This window comes from Molothrus aeneus, chromosome 5 (assembly GCF_037042795.1).
Source record: "Molothrus aeneus isolate 106 chromosome 5, BPBGC_Maene_1.0, whole genome shotgun sequence".
In the NCBI taxonomy this organism is placed as follows: domain Eukaryota; kingdom Metazoa; phylum Chordata; class Aves; order Passeriformes; family Icteridae; genus Molothrus; species Molothrus aeneus.
In genome coordinates, this window is record NC_089650.1 from 54909683 (window position 1) to 54929674 (window position 19992).

At 43.8% G+C, this 19992-nt stretch overlaps 1 protein-coding gene across 6 annotated transcripts in view; it reads left to right on the forward strand.

The window, feature by feature from the left end:
- Positions 1–19992, forward strand: part of CELSR1 (cadherin EGF LAG seven-pass G-type receptor 1) — a 164709-nt gene that overhangs the window by 101056 nt on the left and 43661 nt on the right. For all 6 annotated transcript variants that reach the window (XM_066550785.1, XM_066550791.1, XM_066550786.1 and 3 more), the window contains exons 6-8: positions 15955–16112; positions 17048–17211; positions 18233–18358. In XM_066550785.1, the coding sequence (XP_066406882.1) occupies positions 15955–16112; positions 17048–17211; positions 18233–18358 (448 nt within the window). The remainder of the gene's footprint in view (positions 1–15954; positions 16113–17047; positions 17212–18232; positions 18359–19992) is intronic.

A 19992-nucleotide genomic window follows, 5' to 3' on the forward strand; every position in this document is an offset into this window, starting at 1 on the left:
GTTACTGTTCTGTAAGCAGAAGGTCCTTCTGCACCTCTTTAAGAGAGCACAGGATAATTTCACCTCAATCACAGAAAACCTGGGAAACCGTATAGAAACAAACTCTCAGTGAGTGTCTGATGTGCAGTGCAGTAATTCTGGGGGATAGGATGAACAAAGTCCTGAATGACTCACTGGGTGACTCACAAAAGGAACAATTTCTGTGTGCTGTCAGGCAGTGCCTGTGGTGGGATCCGCTTCCATGGTCAGGAGGTGTAAAATGGTGGGTGCCTAGGAGTGGGTGCCTCCACTGTACTGGTCTCTTGAACCTACAGTCTCCTAGGATGAGCTATTCAGGACAAATATTACTCTTTTTCCATAACTGGGATGAGATTTCTTCTCATATCTGATAATCAATAGTAAGCTGCTGTTCTTTCTCTCCCTCCTTGAATGTCTTTGATTGAGACATGCCATGGGTTTTGTTTCAGATACTTGCCTGTCTTGGGAGTAGCTCACCCCTTCAGAGTGATTACAGTTAGTAGGGGCCTGCTGACTCTCATCCCTGTGCACTTCCCACCAGAAGAACCCAGACCTGCACTTAGACAACTGCAGAGAAAACAGGCAAATTCTTCAGTTAGAGATAAACTTGAAAGAAGTGAGGGTGATTAGGGTTGGTCTTCGGTGTGTTGTGAATTCAAAGGACAGGAGGTGCATTGCTCTCAATTAGACTCACGTATGAATTCAAAAGTTTCCTGCCTGTGGTAAGTGATGGTTTCTCTTGAGTTAACTGGCCTTCGTCTGGGGCAAGCTGCAGCTTGAATATCACTGAAGACTGAGTTAATACTGTAGAGATTTAGCTGTCAGCCCACTCATGCACTAGAATTTCCCAGTACCTTCCCATCTCATGGAGGTTTTATCCCTCATCCACTGGCTGAAAGCTGTTTACAGTGCCAGAACACCCTGTGTTTCAGTGCCAAGTCCCACTTGTATCTTATTTTCCATACCTGGGGTGGGTACAGCTGCTCTCCCCCTGTGCTTGCTCAGCAGGTGAGTGAGTGGGTGGGAAGGCAGCTCCTCCCTCCCCTGGGAGCTCCTTGGCCAAAGCTGATCGTGAAGGATTACTTTACCATGCCCCCACAGCTGTGTGTAGCACCACAGAGCTGATTTTTTGAAGTCTGCATCCACAAATCCTCCATACTATGGATCACTAGTAGTGCCACAGACTGGCTGTGGATGCCAGGGGTGGCCTCTGGCCAAAACCCACCAGCTCCATATCTGGGACACCTCAGTGGGCCCCATTTGTTCATGGTGTCTGAGTGGGGCTCTCCAGCACTGTTAGACAGAGCTTGTGTGCCTTGCTGTGATCCAGCTGTGGGCAGCTGAGGGGCTTGGGATGGTGTGGATTTGGGACTGCTGCCAGCTCAGGAAGACTTGGGATGAAGCTGTTCACAACAGAGAAACAGATCCTACCTGCACTTGCTCAGGATTTAGGATAAAATGGAAGGAAGGGCAGGGTCATGGAGGAAAAGTCAGGAAGAAAAAAAGCAATTCCAGGCCAGATCAGGGTTTCATATGATGCTGTTCCTGTAGCTAGTCAGGCAATATGGCGGTCAGAAAAAGGAATGTCATATGGAAGTTCTGTGAATATAGGTGTCCAAAGAGGCATAAATTAAGAGCACACCTGAAGATATCTGTCAATACTCTTAATGTTAAAACAAAAAGCATCTGCTGGTCTGTTCTGAATCACCCACCTTCACTCCATGTACAGTCTTTATCTCCATGTGCAATTTTTGTCATGCCCAAGTGTACTGGGTTTGGCTGGGGTAAAGTTAACTTTCTTCACAGCAGCTAATATGGGCTGTGTTTTGTATTTGTGCTGAAGGCAGTGTTGGTAATGCAGGGACCTTTGAGTTGCTGCTGGGCAGGGCTTTCACAAAGTCAAGGACTTTTCTACTCCTCAGACTGCCCCAGCAGTGAGGAGGCTGGTGGTGCACAAGGACTGGGGGGGACAGGCAGGACAGCTGACCAGAGGGGTACCCCAGGCCATATGATGGAAGGGAAGAAGAAGGAATGGGGGGATGTTCACAGGGATGACATTTGTCTTCCCAAGTCACTGTTACATGTGACAGAGCCCTGCTTTCCTGAGGATGACTGAACATCTTCCTTGCCCATGGGAAGTGGTGAATAAATTCCTTGTTTTGCTTTGCATGTGTGCACAGCCTTTGCTTTACCTATTAAAGTGTCTTTATCTCAACCCACAAATTTTCTCACTTTTACCCTTCTGATTCTCTCCCCCATCCTTTTGTGGGGAAAGAGAATGAGCAGCTGTGTGGGGCTTAACAGATAAAGACTTTCTATAATTCCTGTATAAGGAGAAAAGACCTTGAGATAAAAATTGCAATGTTTACCTGGCAAGCTTGGATATGTAAGGGAAGGTTACTGGGTTTGGGGTTTGCTGAGTTTTTGCAGTTCTGGGCAGCTAAGGATGCATCCCCCCATTTTTAAAATTAAGCAGAAGAATCAACCAGTTGCAAAGTACAGTCCTGTACAACTCCTGTATGTCTTATACTCTTGCATGCCTGATGTCTTCCACTTGTTGGCAGAATTATCTTCAGGATTATCTTTACAGCAAATCTCTAACATTCATTACTGCCTTTGTTTTACTAGAGCCTCTGTTTTGATTCTGGAAGCTCATGTCACCCAACTGCCTAACAGTGGCCAGAGGCAGAGCACTGCTGAACAACTTGAGGATGTGTACACAAAACTTTTACTTTAAAACTCAGGTCCACCCCTGTTCTCCCACCCAGGAGCCAGCTGAGACCAAGTTTCATGCAGCCACCCATCACCAAGAGGGGGTGACACAGTTATACCCCAAAAATCAAGATCTACAGGGCTGTGTGTTGTTGTAGTCGTGGGCAGCTGAAGCTTGGTGGCCGCTTGCAATCAATCCCCTGGCGCGGGCAGGCAGGAAGTGCCTTTTAATCCAAGGGCAGAAGCACAAGTGGCACAGGCAGTGCAGGCAGTGGGAGTGGTGCAGCTCTGTGCTGGAGAGGTGAATGCAGCAATTTGTTTTCAATAGGGTGGGGTGAGTGCAGCAACCTGTGACAGTCTGCTGCAGAGACAAGCACAGACCCTGCTGCCTCTGGCACACGTGCTCCTGCACGAGGTGCCTTTGGAGCTGACAGATAGGTTATCTTGTTTCCTTCTGAAAACACAGACCTTCTCTGTTGATTGCAAATTTGCCTGTTATGGAAATATATTCCATATCCAGCACTGACAATTGATTTTGTCATTTTGCCTTGGAAAAAAAAAAAAAAAGGCAGAATGCTTTTCACTACAACATTGTAGTGAAACTCAGACTGTGACAATTGTGCCAAAAAACAAGAATGGCACTGATTGCTGCTCTCTTTCCTGTAAAGCGAACCACTCCTTGTTAGATTGGGTTCTCAGCTCTCTGTTGCCCCAGGACCAGCAGGCAGCACCAGGCAGTAGCTCAGCACAGGCTTCCCTGTGCCATCCCACTCCCACCTCATGTGAGCTTTCCAGCACAAACACCTTGTTTGCTCAGCTCTTGGTCTCCCTGCTGAGCCTGCCAAGGAGGCTGCCAGCACTGTGGGTGATTTATGAGGCAGGCACATGCCTGCAGCTGAATAGGGATTGCCAGCTCCTTGGAGAAAAGCCACATAGCTGCCACCAGCTAGGCATAACTTTGTCATTGGACCCTGGGTGCAAGACACTGCCCTCACAGTATCCAAGACACCAACCACCCAGTATCGTTTGCCTCTGAATCTGAGCGGTCAGGAAAAGTGGCTGGTGATTAAATTCTTAGGTATTTGGTATTGCCCCTTTTGCTGGGCAGCACCTCTCACACCACAGCAGGATTGCCCAGCTGAGTGCTGAGTTTTTTACCTTGGTTGGAAAAGACAGACCCCAATAGAAGTCAAATAACTGAAAAACAATTAGCAATAACGTTTGGGTATGACTTATGCAAATGTCGATCACTGGTGACATCGGAGCAGATGTAATAGTGATCTGAGGGAGAATTTTTGAAGTTAATCCTCTTGGTGGCTTCCAGACTAATTTGTTAAGGGATTGAGGGAGATTTTCTAAACAAACAATGCAGTTGTTGAAGATTATGGTAATGCCACTGTTGATCAGATGTGGCACTGCCAGAGTTTGGATTTTGCTGGCTCAGATTGACGTGCTGTGTTTACAGCATTTGTGATTGACACAGACCTGCTCCAGCATTGCTTGGCATTATCTGATAAAGAAAAATGCAGAACAGTAATTGCCATGTCAAGCAAACCGTGGAGGTGGAGAGATACTGCAAATACTGAAAATGTTATTCAATTAGGAGCACCCTACTTCTCTGAGCATATTTTTCCAGAAGGAAATAGAATTTTGTGGCATTTCAAAACCTAAATTCATGGTATTTCTAAGAAATGCCAATAGATCTTTTAAAGGCTCTCCTAAGTGTGCAAGGCAGAAAGTGCATTACAACATAGTGCTTCCTCTTAAAAGAAACCACATATTCTTACTTAAGATTTAACTATATTTCTTCCAATGTTATCATTCCCTTATCACCCATCTCATTGTGAATTGTTTAATAGCAGAATGTACAGCAGGGTCTGGAGGCCAGTGGTGTTACAGCAAGGAGGAGGTGGTGGATGGTGCTAACATCCAGCAGTGTGGATGGTACACCTCACCAGATCATCAATTTGTGCTGGATGCCTTTCCTTCTATGGCATTTTCATGGGATCAAAAGTTCTGCCATGGCTTATGCACAGGGAAGCCTGCAGGACACCAAAACCACAGGGAGCATGACCACAGTCAGTTCATTAGCTCAAGTTTTTGAATACTTAGCTGTACTTACCCATGTAACTGGGGGGCCTGATCTTCACAGAGAAAGGGTTTCTTCACAGGGTTTCTTCAGCTTTACAAGAAAAAAAGCATTTCAAGTGTAAAAGTCACTTTCTTTTCTAGCCACAACCAAATTTTTTAAGCAGCATCCTGAGAGACATTCATGTTTAATTTGGTTCTCAGCTCAAGAGGGTAAGGAAATTTGACTGGAATACCAAGGTGGTTAGCCAGAAGCAGGTTATGAAGTTTTTTCACAACTTTCTTACAAGAACAGAAGTTGCTGTATCAGCAGATTATTGTCCTTTTTGGTGGGTAGTCTTGTGTACTGGTGAAAGGTGTGGTAGGTAGTGCTGGAGGCTCATGTACAAGATGAGGGTATGAGGAATTTGTAGCTCTGCATTTGTATTACTGATCTATATTTTTGGTGCTACTGGGCATGGCCACTTAAAAAAACCCTAGCAATTAAAATTGCAAGCAGGTAGAGGAAGGAAAGAAATTAGATTTTCATTACTGAATGCATTCTGCATTTTACATTTGAAGTTCAGAATGTTGTTCTAGTCAAACACATAAAATATGTTCTTCATGTCTGAATGCAAAAGATGTAATTTCCCACATGCTCAGAACTCAATTTTTAAAATGCCATGAGAAAAGGTAATCTCAGAAAAAATAGTTCCTTTTGTGAGTCATTTCCTGGTTTTCTGGCTCATGATTCATACACTCACATCCTTGCTGAGGTCAAATTCATCCTCTTCCACCCAAATCTAGAGGATCATCAATGAAAGTCCTCCTCGAGGTAAGACCATAGATTTGCTATACAGAAACTGAACCTTGACAGATTCTGATTAGAATTAATATATCTGCCCACAGTTTGGATGTTCTTGCTGTCCCCTGAAATCTTTAAATCAAGTCAGTATTTCCCTTTCTAAAGGAACATTTTCACTTGGGTTCAAGTGATGTTATTGAGCAGGACTCACTGGGTTATATTCTGTGGTTGCATAAAGCAAAAGACTGATTAGATGAGAACATGAGTCCCATAGATTCAAAAAATGTGACAGAACCCTGTGAAAACCTGTCTTGAGTTCCAGCCTGCAGTATTGCAGGTGGAAAGCTCAGAGGGAGCAGAATTGTTGCTGCACACTTGCCCCGTTCTTACACACTTGCACAGCATCTTACCACTCCCTCAGTGGGACTTTGGCCTGGCCTATGGCAACCATTTACATTCCTAACATCTCCTGAAAAGCACTGGAGGGCTGCCTGGCTAATATTTACTTTTTCTTGCTCTGGCTGGTTGTGGAGCCCTTGCAGGTGTTAGTGGGTGTAAAGGGATGGGGGGTGGGCGGCTGATCTGCCCTTGTGGAACAAAGATATGTGAGCCTGGACTTTAAAAGTCCCTCCCTGCAATTCCACAGATATTTATTCATGTGGATTTCAATTAGTAATTGTTTTTGTTGGTGTTTTGTTTGCTTTTTTTTTTTTTTTCTAGTGGAGGGTAAGTGTGAAGTGATTGATATCTGGGAAAGGAAATCAGGCTTTGGCTGTGGAGCGACATTCCATTGTCTTGACACAAAATAACAAATAACTCACCTCTAAATCTGTGTCTCGGGAAATTAAAGTGTAAAGCAGTGAAAGTCATGTGGAGGTCATTGAGATGTAAAGTGTGACCTGCTCCCCAGCACTGAGTAGCTCAGCTCTCAGTGACAGCTTTGAGAAATCTCTGGGACTGGGGAAGGGAGGGAAAGCGTGTACCCAGGGCCTGGCTTGTTCTCTCCCCCGCCTGCTTTTTGGAACTGTTGCTCTCACAGAGTTTGCAAACACCACCTGAAAAACACTGATTGTTGTGGTGGTGATTTTATATGCAAACACAAACAGGAACTTTTAGAAAACATCTGCACAGTAAGAGACTGTGTCTTGGCAAAACCAGCCTGAATCCCTCCTCTTTTGGAAGGCTCATCTTTGTCAAGGCTGTTCAGTGCTTACTCTTCTCACATCACCCAGGTTTTAAAGGTTTAACTGGTGTGTCCATCTGGGGTGTGCACCCCACATCTGAACTGGGTGTGGCTGTGTGTGGCTTTTCCTCCTGGTGTGGGGCTCTCAGGTCACGCTGGGGAACCTGGCACCCAGCGATGCTCCTGAGCCCAGTTTGCTCAAGCCATCTGTCACCTCTGCAAAAATCCCTAGACATTTAGTGGCACCTCCCAAAATGGTGATTTTTGGGATCTCCATGAGACCTGGCACAATCTGGATGGTCCTTGGTTCTCCCTAAGGCCCTGGGGACAGTGCTTAAAGGTTGTGCTCTGCAGCCCAGCCTGGCAAGGCCTTGCTCAAAGCCACAGAGTCATTGGAATGGCACCTCAGGAATTTGGTGCGAGTTCTTTGAAGTGCACTGTTAGCACAATTAAATCATGTAGTAAATTACAGTAGCTCACTGATTTGCAGCAACTTTTCAGGTATTTTGTATGTGTCTGTGTAGTGAGAGGAAGCAGCACTTTGCAGTTACCTGGCCTTGCAGAAGTCTCTTGTGTGCCAGGAGATCCTCATAAAGATCCAGCCATGGGGATAGGGAATGAGCCCATGGAAAAGTGTGGGATTCCTGGATGTTATAGGCAGAAATGTGACTCCATTACCACACTAAGCAGCAGTTTGCTTGGCAAGGTGTCCCCAGGGATCTGTCCAGAAAGAGGTTAGTTGCTGTACATAAGTGTCACAGGTATTTCTTGGACTCTGAGAGCAGCCACATTGACATTCTGGATGCAAAAATATGTCATAGAACTTACAAGATTTATATAAAGCAAAAAATATTTCAGAATTGTTCTTTGGCAGGTAAATAGGGACAAGTGGCAAAGGGAGAAGGATTTGCTGAAGTGGAAGAGGACAGCAGGGGAGAACAAGGGGGCTCTTCCAGCATGAAAGGATATGTTCTTCTTTCCCAGTTCTCCAAAAATGCTGGAGAACATCCTTGTTGGTAGAAAGAGAGTGAGACAGCAAAATAGGCAGAAAAAGGGTTCAGAGGGCAGGAAAGGTCAGGGAGAAGGGACATCAGCCACAGGGGCAGATCAGCATGAGGAAAGGGCTGCAGAGGAAGGACAGGACACCCTCAGCAGCAGAGCACTGTGGTGAGTGCTGTCTGCCACATGGAAAACTGAATGTTGTCTTGAGGAGAGAGAGAATGGTCTCTTGACAGCCAAAACAGGTCTGTCTTGCTGTGTCACTGATTCAGCCTCAAAGAGCTGAGAAGCATCTGGGAATACACATTTGAGGATAAAATTTCCATTTGCAGACAGAGAAAACTCATCTTCCCATCAGCACTACAGCAGCCCTTGCCAAAATTAGTCAGAACTAGCAATATACCCTTTGCTGGATGATATTTGTGAAGATCCTGGTCATGCTGTAGAAGCAAGGAGCATATCTGGATGCCATGCCTGTGTAACCATGGCTTTTCACAGCCCTGTTGTGCCACTGCCACATGTTGTGACAGGAGGAGCTGCTCCCCATCTCTGCCCCAGCACTGGAAGAACAGCAGCAATTTGGGCAGTGCCATTCACTAGTGCCAGGTCTCATAGCTGTGCTGAAACCTCCTGCTTTGAATATCAAAGTTTAGCCTCTGGATGCAGCCCTAAAGGAGATAACAAATCAGGCCAGTAAAACTCGCTTGACTTTGTAGGCCAGCCCAGATCCTGATGATTGGTGTTGCAGGCCGTTTCTCTAGGAAAAGAAACTGGTCTGATGGCTTTTTAGGATTTGCATTTTTTACTCACTGATGGGAAGCTCTTTGGTTTTCCTTTTCACTGTCACAAGCTCTCGTGTTTCTGTACAGACTTGAGTCAAATTTGTATAGAGAAATGCCATTAAAATATTCAGTGAATAAAGGGGATACATACATCAAAGGAGTTAAGGGGGTTATGTGAAATGACTTGTCCTGCCTTTCCCTGGTGACTAATCAGGATCTGTTCTTCACACCGCCTATCTTCAAGGTGCTCTGGAAATCTGCAAGGGGAAACTCCAGAAAACAAAGATTAACGTTAGTGGTTTCTGTAATCTGGCCTGATTTGGAGCTTCCTGATTGATCAGAGCGGTCTGCAAGTCCATGCTAAGCTCCTCTGGCATTTCCTAGTGTCTCCCCGCAGGACTGTGAGCAGTGTGCTGTCCCTGTTTATTTTTTCCTGTTTATTTATTTATTTTCCTTGCTGGGGGAGCTGGGCTCCGGCAGCTTGTCCGGGGAGACCGCCGCTCCATGGGCCCTTAATGAGCTTTTTGAGCACTGAAGCAGCACAGCATCGCCTGGGAACGGCAGGGGCTCCTCCCTTCCCCGCGGCGGAGCGGGAGCAGGGGCCGGCGGGTTAACGAAGCAGCTGGGGCTGGCGGGCGGCCTAATGAGCGCCAGGGAGCCGGGCAGGACCCTGGCAAGGCTGCAGCCCCAGCAGCAGCAGCCTCCAGCCAGTGCCACTTGCCCCAGTGCCCCCAACAGGACCCTGTGCCACTCATTGCAGTGCCCCCAGCAGGACCCTGTGCCACTCACTCCAATAGCCCCAGCAGGACCCTGTGCCACTCACTGCAGTGCCCCCAGCAGGACCCTGTGCCACTCATTGCAGTGCCCCCAGCAGGACCCTGTGCCACTCACTCCAATGTCTCCAGCAGGACCCTGTGCCACTCACTGCAGTGCCCCCAGCAGGACCCTGTGCCACTCACTCCAATAGCCCCAGCAGGACCCTGTGCCACTCACTGCAGTGCCCCCAGCAGGACCCTGTGCCACTCACTGCAGTGCCCCCAGCAGGACCCTGTGCCACTCACTGCAATGCCCCCAGCAGGACCCTGTGCCACTTGCCCAAATGCCTCTAGCAAGACCCTCTGCCACTCACTCCAATGTCTCCAGCAGGACCCAATGACATTTACTCCATTTTCCCCTGTTATTACTGTAGCTGGAAGTGTTAAAAAGCAAAGAGCCCCAAAAGGTTTAAGGCATTTTCCACCCAGCACTTTTGTGGGTGGTGGGGTCTGAACCAGCGCATTAACAATGAAGAGGAGAGTGTTAAAAAAAATAACAAGGAAACAGATTCTTTTTAACCTTTAACCACTCCAAATGGCCAATAAATCATTAGCTACTAATTAACAAAAACAGAAGGGTAACTTACTGTCTGGTAAGCAAACTCTTGGAATCACTGAAAGGCTGGCACTGACTTCAGGATGGCTTTTCTTCTTCCACTTATTAAAAAGACAAACAAGCCAAGCTCTGAATATTAAGCTATGTCATGCAAAGCATTGTGCAAGAAGACTGACTGTCTAAAATAAGTATATTTTTAATGTATACAGTGAGCTGAGAAAATGCAGAATTTACAATATGCAACATCTGACCCCCAAGAAATTTGGTCTCCTCCTGGTGCCAAGTGTAACAAGGTACATTGTGTCTCATCTGCAGGCAGTACTGGTTTGCATTTTCTAAGTCTTGGCCTTACAGTCTGCTGCTGAATCATCTCCTCAGCTCCTTCAAAAAACTCAATGGGGTGGCTGAAGCAGGAGGAAGACCTCCTGGCCTGGGTTTGGGCTGGAGAGCACAGCTTTCACTCTGAGCTCAGGGAATATCCCTTATGTTGGAGCACTCTCTGATGGCTGACCAAAACCACTCTCGCTCTTCCCATCTGTGATAAAAGTCAAGTGGCAAGTTTTTATCTAGGAATGGAAGTTGGAAAAAAGTTGTCTGGTGGAGGAAATGTTTGTGAGACCTCTGGAACAGACTATTATCTTGCAGATTAACTAATAAAAGGGTGAGATCTAGGAATCCGAGTGTCACCACTGCTGCTGATTGACTAAACAAACATTTGAACTTTGCAGTATTACTATTACATGTACAGATACTATCTCATCTGGTTTAATTTAAAATAAGTCTGCCCAGGATTGGACTACTTGCTTAAACCTCTCCAACAGTTTTGTATCCTGACTTGGAAACAGTAGGACATATGATCTAAAATACAAGGGTTAAGTGTTTAGGACAAGGGCTCCCATTGTCTGTGGATCTGTATGTCTTTTCCATTCACTGTGCATCGTTACACCAGCTGTGTCTCTAATAAGTAACTGTGTGGGCTCTCGCAGTTTAAATATTTACTTAAACATAATAGAGAACCCAAACAAAACTGAGCCACATCAGAATATCCACCTCTGATGTTCTAAGTGTAATCACAGTGGATTTGTGCAGTAGATTTGCAAACTATAAACAGATGTGTTTTGATGACTTTCTCTCCTCTGTCTGGTCTCCACTTGTAAAACACAAGTTCACAGATCAAGCTTCTCAGGGTTTTTCACCTGGGAGAAGCTACATGTCCTTCTTACTGTTGAATTTATGGGGAGAAGTCCAAACATTGCCCTGTAACTGAGTTTCACAAAAATCAGATTTGGCATCACTAGGAAAATACCTCCAAGTGGTGTTCTCTCACTGCAACCTGAGAAAGTCACTACAGGTGGTCAAAGGGAGTTCCATACCCTGTTGTGGCTCAAGGAGGTCACTCCTCCAGCTCACTGCTGAGACAGTAGATGAGTCTCACTGTAACCTCTGCTATGGACAGAAAGGGAGCTGCAGTTTTCAAAATACATCCTAGGAGGCTGCCATTCCTGTAGTCACATTTTGCCTGTGACTCTCTGGGCAAAGGTGAATATCATGGGTTAGACATGAGATGGGCGATTGTCACTTATAGATCAGAACAAGTGATCTTCATGAAAGCTCAGTGAGGCAAATTTAAGTTTCATTTCATTGTTTACAGTTTTAGGTACTAATTTTCATCTTTTGAGGAACGTAAATATGGTTAATCTTGGTTTACAGATGAAGAAAAAGGTAGGGGACTTGTGCTGCCCCATATTGATCCTAAGACAGGACTATTTCTTTTCTCCAGGTGACCCTATATGTGACTATAACATAAAAACATAAGAGTCAGTATAACAAACAAAATGAATTTCATTATGGGATGCACAGAATGTTTGAAGAATCATCATGTGATAGTGATAAAACACTGCAACACTCAGGGCTGCTTTTTCTTCCTTTCATTTGAGGCCCGGAATAATGCACTTCTTTCATAGTTTGTTTAAGGGAGACCAGGTTTTCTCTCTGGCACTGTTTGGTACCTCTTCTTGCTACTCAGTGTTACAGCATGTGGTCTTTGAAATTTGAATCCCAGCTTCTTTCTGGAGAAGCACTAACTGAAAAGGAAGCCTTTAGGGTTAGGCAGCAAAAGGTAAATTTTCAGCTCCATGAGCAGGAACTCAGTTACATGACTTGCATTACTATTAATGGGGGTCATGCTGGTAAATTCCTGTACACCACACTGCACATTTACTCATGAGTGCAGAATTGGCACAGCTAATGAAACTTGCCTTTCGGGTAGCATGTATTTCAGGAGATGGGTCTGACAGGCAGAAAGGACTGCTAAGTACCCAGATGAAAGTCTGGCTTTTAACTCCTTGAACATATTTCCAGAAAATAATAGTGTGAATTAACGCTGGTTAGTGTTAGCTGTTCCTACTGTTAGGGATCAGTCTTGCTCCAGTAGGATTTCATTGAGGCAAAGATCATGCTTGAAATGTGAATGTGTGTGCTGTCATGTAGTATTGGCAATTCACTTTCTGTTGCCTTTTCCAAGTACTACTCACTGTCACTCATTTTCTTTCAAACATAGGCCAGTCATGTGCTAAAATGGACTTCTATAATCATAAACAAATAAAGTTTTTTTAAATCATTTTCAGCCCTGCTACTTTCCCAACAATGATCCCTCCTATGGCTGAGCATCCCCTGGTGATTACCAGCCTACATTATTCATGGGCATCTTATACCCCTTTATTCTTAAACTGTGTGCATTGCAGTGATGGCATCTTGTTTCCAAAACTCTTCTCTAGCCTTTACTTTGCTAGGCTAAACATGCCAAGTCCATTTTGCCTGTTTGATATGGTAAACTTGCTCTGGCTGCTGTTCTGTGCACCTGCTGTAATTGGAAGGTATTTTAAGTAAATGGAAACAAAACTGCCCAAACATTCCATCCTGTTCAGTGTTATGAAAGTTTCCTCATATGCATCTGTGCAACAGCCCAGTGTTGTATTGCCTTTTTAACCTTTCAATCTCACCATGGTTCCTCATTGTTTTGTAGTTAATTAGTAAGGTTTTTTAATTATTTTTCATCATTTAGTGCTAAGAGTTTCAGAGCCTGCAATAGGAATTCATCTAGGAGTCTGAAAATTGAATCATCAGATCCCAAGTTTCATGTTGTGGGATTAATTCTCTTTCTTGCATGCAACTATTCAAATACATGATATTTAACTATTTAAATGCATGATACTCTAAATATCCTTTACATCACCAGTAACCTATATTTAACATTAATCAAAGTATTTAATTATTAAAATCTGTTCCATGATTAATCACTGAAGGAGCTCTTAACTTGGGCTTTCTCTGACAAAGTCTTTTATTTATTTCCCATTATTTCAATTATAAATCATTCCCTATGTTAGCTGTTGAGAAGATGGATAGTGTGTATTACTTGACACATATTTTGAGATCTCGGCCTATTAATTCAGTCTGAAAATATCTCTTTCCTTTCCCAGTAACATATTCTTGCATTTTGGGAAAAAACCTGTCAAATTCTGTCAAATGAGACTTTTAACATGGTCAGCAAATTACCTTGTGTTTCAACTAAGCATGGTTTGAACTGCCAATAGATTTCTTCTCATTCACTGCAATATTCCCTTTCTTCATGGTTCTGTGTGGTCATCAGAGCCCAAGAGATGCCAGAGATCTGTACTGCAATGAACAGTCAACATCTAGAGAAACACTTTTCAGTTTCTGTGTTATATAAAAGTAAAAAAAAAATCAATTTGCTACTGCAGCTAGTGACTGTGAAGGAGCAGCTGCAAAGTGCTGAGTCTCATCAGGTTGCAATCATGATTAACATTGGGCAGATCCCCCCTGCTGAGGGAATAAATACCCTGCCTTTGTCAAGGCTTCCATGTAAGAAACAATAGATTATTTCAGTGAAGCACAAGAACATAAATGTTAATCGAATCATTCCTCTGAATGAATAGAAGTAGCACCCAGAATGTAAACATTTTAATTTTGGAAGGGAAGGCTTGCCTGTCAGTTGGTTAGTTTTCCATGTATTTTTAAATTTACTTTGAAAAGCTGCTCACTAACATTGCCATCATTGCATACAAAGCATTTTCAGCACTTCAAATACGTGTGTTTCCTGTCTTTCCAAGCTAGGCAGTGGCAAAGTCCAGGGAGTATCGGAAAAAATAAAATCTGCCTTAATATCACTAAAGAGAGGTCAAAACCTTATACTGAGTAACTGCCAAACTATGTGATCACATTAGTTCTTGATAGAGGAAATGGAAAATACTTTCCAACTGAAATTGACACCAGGAAACATGTTTTAAAAATGTTTTTTACATATTGGGATACTTACCCTTAAAATAAATGTCTCTATACAGATGATGAAAGTGGCTGTAAGTATGTTAACAAATTTATGTGTCTGTAAGTGAAACAGAAAGAACTCATTTATCCCCTTACTGCTTCCTTGTTTGCTGTACAAATAAGGAATTTCAGAATGCAGTCATGCAGTACATGTTTTAAAGCAAGTGTACAGCAAGCCACAGATGCCCAGCCATCTTCATTTTCATATGGATGCAGCTACTGGTGATTAACACATCCAGTAAATATGTTTGGACTTTGAACTTAAATATGTTTTGGACCAGTGCATCTGGTCAGATCCTGCTGGTTTCATTCCTGTGGGGTGTCCCTTTGCAAAGCCAGTAGAGTTCAGCTCAGTGCTTCTCTTGTGCCCATAATGCCCTCAGAGATCTTGCACGTGTGGTAGATTAAGACCCCTCAGCTCTATATGAACATTAAACATGGAAACAGTTTTCTTACAGGATTTGCTAGTTCTTCACTGAGAGTGCTATGATTCTGTTTGCACATGCACCTTTTTTAAGTCATAATGTACTTCTCCACTGGACAAATCTGTCTCTTGAGTTTCCACACAGAAAACATCATCTCCTGTCAGTCACTCAGAATGCATCTAATCAGTGACAAAATTAGTGAAGATGATGAAGGATCTGTTTGTGGTGGAAGCACAGAAATTTGATGACTGGTATTGAATTCCTGGTGGTCCCATAGGAAAGCCTGTCTGTTGGGATCACTGAATTTCCCCACTCAGTAGGTGCTGAAGTGGGGAGAACACCAAGTGAGAGCACGTGATGGGCAGAGTGAGCCAGTAACAGTGGAGGTGTGAAGCTGAGTGTGATAATTCTAGCTTTGTGTCTCATGTTCACCAGGACACATTGTGACTGGGTGGGCAGGAGTTTCCTACTGCCTGGGAGAAGCAGAGGTGAGGAAAAGCCAGAGCTTTTATTGCTGCTCTAAGCCACATCTTCCATGCTGCACCTGCATCTGTGTGCCTGAACGAGAGCAAGCACAGATACATCTATTATTTTTGATTGTCCAGCTCCACAGGTCATTGGTCTCTATTCTCCTGTAACTAGAAACTGGGGGCTTCTCAGCTGACCCAGCAATGGGCAGTGGTTTTTCATGCACTCCATCTTGTAGCTGGAGCAAGCAGGTTTCATCTAAGTTCCCTCCAGTCATCAGACAACCCCTCACTACAGCTTTATAGAGGCCTGAACTCAGTTTCTGGTAGCCTGGACAGAATGCAGCCATCAGAGAAAATGTGATTTAAGACTTTAATTTAAACTTCAGTTGTAATAATACATCATTTTAGGGTTTTCATTGCCTTGAAGTGAAGAGGTGCAAAATGAGCATAATTTATTAGAATTTACTATGCAGAAGTGGGAAAACACCTGTTTAATGTGATTTGGTCCAAGGTGGTTCAGCTGTGGAAAAGACCAAAGCCACTTCTGACCACCCTGTGTATCATACTGGGCATGTGTGGACTCTGACTGAAGTCATCCATCAGGGCTTTTCCTTGCCTAAATATCATGGGATAACCCAACTTCTGCTGTTTCATTTACATCTTCTATTTTTGTCCTCTTTGGGGGGTAGTAAGAAGTGTGTTGTTGAGCTGACTGAACCAGCATTTAAATCCCACCTGTATTCAACACTGTATGACATGTTCCATTTCCTTTTTGAAGCCAAACATTGGCCGATTAGGAATTCCCCATGGGCCCTCTGGAGAGAAGGTGGCTGTGGTGACTGTGGACGACTGTGACACGGCAGTGGCCGTGCGCTTCGGGAGCCTCATTGGGAACTACACCTGTGCTGCCCAGGGCACTCAGACTGGCTCCAAAAAGTAAGGATTCCCTGTATTTGTGTTTTCCACTCATTCTCTTTTTCCAGTGGAGATTCAACAGCTTGCAATTAACCACTGAGCACTAAGTGATTAATCAGTAAGTTGGAAAAACAGACGTGACATAACAACAAAAAGTAACAAAGTTTCATTTGGGATATGGAATTACTTCCACCTTTTAAGTTAAGAGTCCTGTCTAAAAAAGAGGTAGGAATAAAGGATGTAAACAAACAACCATTGAAAATCACTGGTTATGAGAAAAGGTTTCCTGTGAAGAAAGAAAAACAAAAATTAGTACTTTTGAGCTTAAAGAGGAGGTGAACAGCAAGCAACATAGGGGGATATAAAGTAATGATAGCAGAGAGACCACTGAGAGACACATGGTGCTCTAATATCCCCAGAGAGGGATACACTATAAAAACTGGGGCTAATCCAAATGACCAGATGATAACACTTCTCACACAGTGTGGAGTCATTTAGTAGAACCTACATCCGCTAAATGTCATTAAGACTAAGATCCTCAGAGGATTTTAAAAGGGTTGGCCCTATATGATAATTAAGTCATTATATAAAAATGTACTGCTTCTCAACCTTGTGCTGAGTGGCATCAGCCAGTCCTTGCATGACTGGGGTCAGAAAGAAGTGTCCTGTGGCTACACATTTTTCTCTAATTTTCATATTCTTCTGCATATTAGCAACTTTTAGGGACAGGTCACTGGATTCTATATGGACATGACAGCTCCTAAGTTAAAAGTTAGTGTTACTGCACAGTCATTTGATAACAAGCTCTGGATGTGCTCATGTAGCAGAGGGAAGTACAGCTTAAATGTGCTTATGGAAGCAGTAAGATAAAGAACAAAATATAAAGATAAGAAGATAAAGAACAAAACAAAACAAACTCCTTGCAAGTAATTATGAACATTTCTTTGTTTCTTCAGATCTTTGGACCTGACTGGCCCTCTCCTCCTTGGTGGTGTCCCAAACTTGCCTGAGGATTTCCCGGTGCACAACAGGCAGTTCATTGGCTGCATGAGGAACCTCTCCATCGACAGCAAGCCCATCGACATGGCTGGTTTCATTGCCAATAATGGCACTCTGCCAGGTATGGGCAACCAGTGCCCCAAGGGTCAGCACCACAAAGGTCTCTGCCACAGCTGCATGTGGGACATGGCTTAGCATGTCGAGGCTGGCACTGCAAGGAACCCCCGGAAGGGGAAGGGCCACAGGGTTCTGAAATGTCCCCTGTCCCCCTGTTAGCACTATTGAGGGCAAAGCAGCTATGGGGCAGGGACTTCAGGTGGTGTATGGCATTGTGTTGCCACTGTGTCTCTGGCCCGACCTCATTGTTTGAGTAATGTGCAGTCCACACCTGTGCCAGGGAGGCGTACAATAGGCCGTGGCACAGGGCACACTTCCAGGATTCAGCAGCATATCAGAAAGGACTGGGCTTGTTTAGCCTTTCTGCATTGCTGGGAGTTTCAGCCAGGAATTTACTCCTAAATTGACTTCTCCTCCTCTATTTTTAAACTACCTATTAAATGTCATTTTGCTCTGAAAGCCAGTGGGATTAGTTCACAAAAAAGACAGCACTTACAATGACTTTTTAATAAATTGTGTTTGTTCTGTAAATAAAATTCTGCAATTCCCCAAATGTGAAACCTGCTTCATGGAGCAGCCTGCTGGAAGTTCTGATTTGATTTCCAGTCCCTGGATCCCTGATCAGGATTAGTTCCGGTGATTAGGCATACAAAATGTTCTCATCATCTTAAAAACTGGCTCTTACACACAAAAATGGAAAGTGCCTTCTGTCCATGCTGCTGAAGGTCTGTGTAAGAGCTAAATTGCAATTCTAAAGTATGTTGCATTGATTGTGGATTAAGGAGAGAGTCATAGCATATGCCTTTGATAGACAGACTTATCTTTGTGCATTTAACACATGATCAGCTTACATAAACTTTTGCCATACACATTTTGCTTCACTGACCTCAAAAACATTTAAAAAAAAAAGCTAAAAAACAAACCTATAGTAGTCATGTCTTCTTTTTATGTAAAAACTCAATACAGTCATTCAGAGCCTTTTTTTTATTGAAACCATACAAAGTAATGGTTTTCCTGAATTGCAGGCTGTGCAGCTCAGAGGAACTATTGTGAAACCAACTGGTGCCAGAATGGAGGCACGTGCATCAACAAGTGGAACACGTACATCTGTGAGTGCCCCGTGCGCTACGGAGGCAAGAACTGTGAGCAAGGTAGGCTGCACAGAGCTCTCTGTGCTTGTCATGTGTGCCCATGTCACTGCTGTCATTGCCATCCCATAGCACCTATGTCCAGCTGTGATGATTGAGGGTAACAGAAGATTGCAGCTGAGACTGTCACCCGTTATCTATTTGAAATCATTTTAGAGATCCCCTCTATAGAAGACGACATACTGTCATGAATAAGAGCAGCTTTCATTGATTTACTTACATAAGCAAAGTAGTTCCAAAGAACTTGGCTGTATTTAGTAATTTGTTTATAATAAAAATGCCTGATCCTAAGCCCCTTTAAATCAGTGGAAAGAATCCTGCTGACTTTACTGGCTTTGACTCAAACTGGGGATGAATGTGCTGTTTTAATCACTACTTTTTTGGCAAGAAGGCATTCTGTGCAAAGTAAGAGCACTTTCGGTTTTACTGGATTTCTCTTTGATTGAGCACAGTGTGCATATATGTGTAAAACCTCATTACTAAAGGATAAGGGTTTTTTCCCCTAGAGGTGAAGAGTTGCCTGTGGGAGGACCAACCCATGGAGTTGGTGCTGTAAGGTGGCTGCTCCTTTGGAGTCTTCCTGGATGCTTCCAGCAAAGAAAACATGCTTCTACTGGGCCAGGTCTAGGTAGTGGTACTGGTCTAGGTAGTAGCAATTTCTCTTCCCTTTCCTGAGAAGCAGCAATATTAGCTTAAGAGGAAAGGACACAGGGTTAAGTTTCTGTCTTGGAGATAAAGGTTTGCAGAGTGAAGAGCAGGGAAAAGGAATGATGGAGACCTCTTCCTATGCTCCACCTCACACAGAGCCCAGAGCTGTTATTATTGCCCCTAGCCTGGTACCTGCTTTCTGTAGCAGTTCCTCAAATATTTTGAGCTTCCCAGTTTTGTATGAAGGTCTCATTTTTCCATTTGTCTCATATCAAGAATGTTTGTTGGTGAAGTTCTTGTGTTTTCTTCATGACTGGCTGTTCAATGTGCTACAAACCCACTATGATGTATCCTGAAGGGAGTGCCAGGGGCCCAGCTATGGTGTATCCTGTACTGGTGTAAATGCGAGTACTGCTGTCACATGCAAAGACTCTCCTTGCCTCTGTTTTTCAAATGGAAATTCAAATTTTGATCAAATGTTTGTTTAATTTATTATTTTCTTATCCCAAACTCAAGACCAATCCACAAAGTTTGGGATTTAGATTATCATCTGGGAGCTGCCCTGTAGCCATCCCTGGAAACTCATTTTTAATTCAGGTGAAAGAGATGGTGGCAGTCACAGCAGCACTGCCTCCCCCAGTCCCAGCTGTCACCTCTGCCTCCAGCACTGTACATTCCTGCATGTCCCCTTTGTTAATGAAAAACCCCATGTTCTTGCTGATGCCTCACTTTGTGGGGGTTTTTTGACAGTTTGAAGGCAGCAGGCTGCTTGGTTCTTTAATGGTATTTGTAGGCCAGTGTCCCTGTGGAAAAATTGCAAGCCAAGAAAGAAACACAATGTGACCAAAGATTTCAGGAGCCCAAAGTTAAAGTCAGGAGATAGAGTCAGTCACAGATATGCTATTCTCCTGTCTTTCAAATTTCTTATTTGAATGCTCAGCTATGATCCTAAGAGCATTGGCTATTATTAGGCAGCTATTTTTTTTAAA